This window comes from Austrofundulus limnaeus, unplaced genomic scaffold (assembly GCF_001266775.1).
Source record: "Austrofundulus limnaeus strain Quisiro unplaced genomic scaffold, Austrofundulus_limnaeus-1.0 Scaffold210, whole genome shotgun sequence".
Classification (NCBI taxonomy): Eukaryota; Metazoa; Chordata; class Actinopteri; order Cyprinodontiformes; family Rivulidae; genus Austrofundulus; species Austrofundulus limnaeus.
The window spans coordinates 651,897-657,180 of record NW_013952612.1 but is presented as its reverse complement, the minus strand read 5'-3'; the positions used below and the strand labels follow the sequence as shown (position 1 = coordinate 657,180).

Below are 5,284 nucleotides of genomic sequence, written 5' to 3'. Positions count from 1 at the left end.
GCACACACACACACACACACACACGCACACACACACTGCTGTCCACCCAGCGATGTTCTCCAAAACTGACACGGTTTGGAGCCAAAACAACAAAGATGTAAGGATGATAAAGAAAAACTGTTCTTGTGAGGACCGTTCCACAAACATCAGAACTAAAGGCTTCGCCGCGWCACTTCCTGTCCTACAGGAGGCTTTAATCTGTCACGAGATTATCAAACGAGCTCTTYTGGTTCCTGAAACAAACGAGTCGCTGCCCGTCAGAGAAAAACTACAACATGAAATAATCTCAAAGTGTCTGTGACGTCTGTCCTTTAAATACAAAAAGTCAAAGAAAACATATTTATACTTAAGAAAATTGGCATAATACACATGGTTTTATTCATTTTGTCACATAACTGACCGATTTTCTTTTAAATTTGGCTCAGCCAAAGTGAAACAGGAAGTGACATCAAAGGGGAACTCATTTATAAAATAAACTCTCTGGTCTCTGTTTATTAAAACAAAATTATTTAAACTTTTAACTCTTTTTCATCTCTTTAACAGAGATTCAGAATAATGTAAAGAAACATCAGATTCTTCTCTACAGTCTGTGTTGTTACAACGCTGTGTTTACATGCAGACATTCCCCTTTGACATCACTTCCTGTTTCTTCACATGCAACTATCTCAACAACTGTTCATCTCAGTGYRGTGGAGTTAGTTTTTCAACATGTTATCAGTGTTATCTTTACAAAAATACATTCATGTTTATTACAAACATTTTATGTCACAGACACTTTAACAGTTTTTAAACGTAAAATTCAAAACTTTTGTCCAGCGAAACATTTTTAATCCCTGAAACTTTCCCGCTTTAGATTTTAAAACCTTCATGTTTTGTTTTTTAACGTCAGAATGGTCCTCACAGAGACGGACAAACATCCTGGAGACAGAATGTCCTTCGTGACTCTCACTCCCTGACCTCCTCCTCTCAGACTCGTTTTACCTCAGAAACACGTCCAAACATCCGTTAAAGCAATAGATCGTTGTCGTAGACGTGGATTATTATGATTTTTTTTAATTTGGCAGTGCAAAAGAAGAATAACCTTTTTTAAAAATCCTTGAAATGCATCGTAGATGTAAACTTCATGGAGTTATAGTTTGTCAAATTTTGAGGGAATTATTTAAGAACAAAGTGTAAATAGTTTGTGTCTTGTGAGATTATTCCCTGGGTAGTTTTGAAAAATTAGAAGCAAAATTGTCAATTTTCCCAGATCTGGTGGTGTGCCCTGAGGTTTGTTTGTTTGTTTGTTTGTTTATTTGTTTGGTTTGGTTTTGTCAGCCAATCTCATGAAAAATTCAAAATGACAGCAGAAACTTTAAAAATCCAACCCTTGAGGAGAAAAATCTGATCAATAGTTTAAAGATCCACAATCATTCAACCAGTAAAGATGTAAAAAATAAATAAAAGGATAAAATTTGTTAAAAAGCACCAGAACCTTAAATTTATTAGACTTTTCATGAGATTTGTTAACAAAAGCTAAAAAAAAGTCATTTATCAGGGTTAAATACAACCACAAAAGAAGAGTGGTTTTAATGACTGATTTCTATTTATTATAGCAAAACACAAAAATCACAATAATCGGAAATGTGACCAAAAACACCAACAAAATTGTCAAGTTCCTTTCAAAACGTTTTGATTTATTTATCATCCAGCCTTGCCTCAAAAATAAAGAAAAAATATATATTTATATACAGATGTATATCTAAAAAAATCATCCTGTAACTGTCAGCAGCGGCGGCAATAATGTGTCTCATCTGATTGGTCCAGACTGGAGGTCGCCGGCCAATCAGATGTGTCCGTTTCCTCCTGTTGAGGCTTTGATGCAGTGCCGCCCCCTGCTGGTCAGAAACAGGAACTTCAACCACAGGAGCTGAAAGGACGTAGAGCAAATATTCAGATTTTTATTTTTGGTTCATCGAGGTGATAATTTATTTTTTTAATTGTACCTTTAAAATGTTTCGTCTCGTTTGTGTCTCCCTGCAGTAAAAAAATAAAATGTAAAGAAATCAGGAGACATGATGTGTGAAAGCAGTATTACTCAGATCTGTACTTTCAGATGTCTGAGCTGATGTTCTGTCGGGGAACTGTTCTGTGTGTGTGTGTGTGTGTGTGTGTGTGTGTGTGTGTGTGTGTGTGTGTGTGTGTGTGTGTGTGTGTGTGTGTGTGTGTGTTAGAAACCTGTAAACATCATCTTTAGTCTTTGGTTTGTTCCACCTCACCTCCATGAAGCCGGTAAAGAACTGCATGCTCATCATCATCATCCTCCTGTTTGGGTTTATTTATTTATTTTTTTCGTCCGTGGCGGCGCTCCTCTCAGATTATGGTGGCTGTTAGCTCCAGAGATTAACGGGAATTATTTAGCGACGTTTCCTGCATCTGACATCGTTCTGAATGTTTGTTAGAACAGTGAAAGTTAAGTGAGATTAAATCTTTCCACAAGCTATTTTTTGCCTTCTTTTTTTGTGTGTTGTAATTCTCACCTGAAATGCATTGCTGTGTGTCTGTTAGCAAAATATCCTGCYAACCACTGGCTTGATTTTGATAAGACAGCTGCCACAGCTAATCTACTTTAAAAAAAAAAAACAGCTACAACTCCATTATTTCTCAACATTTGATCTTAGTTTAAAAATTGGCACTAAACTCATCTTTATTTTTTCACATCTGTTTAAAGTCAAACTAAATCCCTGCAATTACTCCTTCCTGTCAGATTTCTTCTGTTAGACACTAAATATATTTTTATATAAACAGTAAATCTGATAAATGGTTCTGGAAATTCCTGCTACCTCCTACTGTTTATAACTTGATTTAAAAAAAAGACTAAGCTTTTCCGTGTTTATTTTATAAAGCTCCCTTTTAGTAAAACAAATTTTAGGGCCAAGAGGATGAAGTCCACCGGTTCTGTTGGTGTTTATGAGCAGCAGGAGGATCAAAAGCCTCCCTGATTAATTTATTTACATTTAAAACTCATCAGTAAGACGTTCAMTTTGTCGTGTGTTTCTACACCGCAGAGCTCAGAAACATTTTGTTTGAACTTTAATGGTTCTGGATGTCTGATGTGGTCCAGAACAATTTGAAATTAACGAGCAGCTGGCTGCTGTGATGGAGGTTTCCATGGCGATTAATGAGGTAACCTAATTAAGCCATCATCAGTGGAGCTGTGCTGCTGCAGCTGAGATGTGTGGAGCTACAGAAAAATAGTTTTTTTGGGATTAAAAAATTCATTAGTCTTTAATCAGTGAATATAGATTGATTTTAAGATTAAATGTTTTTGTAGCACAGATTGCTTTAGTTTTTAAATCAGCTTTCCGTATAAATAAAGTGCAGTATCAGGTGTTAGCCACCAGAGGGTGCTGATGAACTACAATCAGTTTATTTTTTTTCTCATAAATGGTAAATAAAATTTGAATTGACTTCTACTGGAATACAGTTATTGTCACAAATAAAACCTGAAATAAAGAGACATAACGATCTGTAAAGAAATGATAAAAACCCAATTTATTGTAACTTAAAAGGCTTTTGGGCTGCTGGAGACTCAACATGGTCAAAAAGTAAACTGTGTATACAGGATACATACAAGTACTTAAAAGGGTACTTACATGGGGTAAATTACTGGGTAACTGCTACATATATTAGTACACAAAGGGTTTTTACAGGATAATTACAGGTTAAGTTCTAGGGGTACCTAAAAAGTAATTACAGAATACTAACAATGGTACAAAAGATGTAAATACCCACAATGTACCTAAAGAAATACATACAGGCTACTAACAAAGGTACTCACTGATATACATACAGGGGAATTGAGGGGGTGCAAATAGGATACATAAAGTATTTACATGGGGTACATACAGGGTACACATAAAGGTACTTGTTGGGTACTTAAACGGTAATGACAAGGGATTTGCAGGGTAAATACAGGGGGATTTACARGTTTACTGTGTTGTATCTGTAGAGGAAAATGCTACATATCTGAAAGACACTTATGAGGTACTCCAGTATCTACAGGGTATTACAGGGTACATATTGAAGAGGTACTTAGAGGATTCATTTAGGGTTTTTACTGGGTACTTGTACTTATTAACCTGTCATGTCCCCCTATAGATTTTTAATGTCCAGCATCAGTCCTGACTGCAAAATAACTAGTTTCTGCAATTCTTCACCTTTTTTATCTTATTATTTTTTAGCATTTCAGAAAATAAAGTTTCATTTTCACACAGCAAAGATAACACAGAGTCCTCCTAAGGTCAGTTTGTTTAAATCTTACAAACTTTCTGATATATTTCCTAACAAACCAGCTGAGCCTGCTGTCTCTGGACCTCAGCCCGGCGGGCTCCACAGCTCGTACTCTCGGTACAGGACGTAGTCCTTCAGCCGCTCCGGCAGCGGCACAAAGCTCATGAAGACCGAGGAGCGGAGCCGGAGCCGACCCAGACACCGACGAATCCTCAGACGGCAGAGATGCTGCAGGCAGCGAGCGTTTTCTGTGGAGGACAGSACATCAGAGYAGGACAGGACATCAGAGGAGGACAGCACATCAGAGGAGGACAGGACATCAGAGGAGGACAGAACCATTAGTGGAGGACAGAGGACAGGACAGGTTGTGTGTCTGCCTCCTGACTTGGTTTCAGGACTTCCTGTCACCTTGCACTCTGCAGATGTCGGCCCACTGCTGCTGCTCCATCAGAACCGCCTTCAGTTTGGAGCACAGTTTCACGTGATCCAGGTAGTCCAGCAGGACCCGGACAAGGTGACCCGACAGGTGCTTGAGCCAGGAGAGGGTGATGACCTCACAGAACTGCACCGACACACAGAAACAGTCAAAAACCTGCAGGTTTGTTAAGAAAACTCAGGTTTTTATCACCAGAGTGTCTTTGATCACGGAGCAGGTCCAGCCCTCGTAGTCTTCAGGGACGTGGGAGCCGTCACCGTACGGACAGTCGAAGCAGCGCTCCACGTCGTAACCATAGTTACACAGCATCCTGAGAATCACCTGACGTAAAACAAACAAACAAATATGGGTCAGTAAAGCCAAAAACCCAGATCTGGGGTCAGATAGGATCCGGGTCACCTCGTCTTTGAAGGCGTACTGCAGCGCCGAGGGGAAATGCGTGGTGTTGATCCTGCAGTAGTAGTTCACGTTGGCTCCGTATCGCAGCAACAAGTTGATCAACTCGTAGTTGCCGAGGCGGAGAGCAACCTGGAAGTGAACGGTTTCTGAGTCACACAGAATGAACCGGGGGGGGGG

The 5,284-nt window shown here is 39.2% G+C and overlaps 1 protein-coding gene across 3 annotated transcripts in view; it reads right to left on the bottom strand.

The window, feature by feature from the left end:
- Positions 1-868: 868 nt before the first annotated feature.
- asb14a (ankyrin repeat and SOCS box containing 14a) overlaps positions 869-5,284 on the bottom strand; it is a gene marked incomplete in the record, with an annotated part of 13,507 nt that continues 9,091 nt past the window's right edge. For all 3 annotated transcript variants that reach the window (XM_014019149.1, XM_014019151.1, XM_014019150.1), the window contains 4 exon segments: positions 869-4,520; positions 4,681-4,834; positions 4,901-5,029; positions 5,108-5,236. In XM_014019149.1, the coding sequence (XP_013874603.1) occupies positions 4,357-4,520; positions 4,681-4,834; positions 4,901-5,029; positions 5,108-5,236 (576 nt within the window).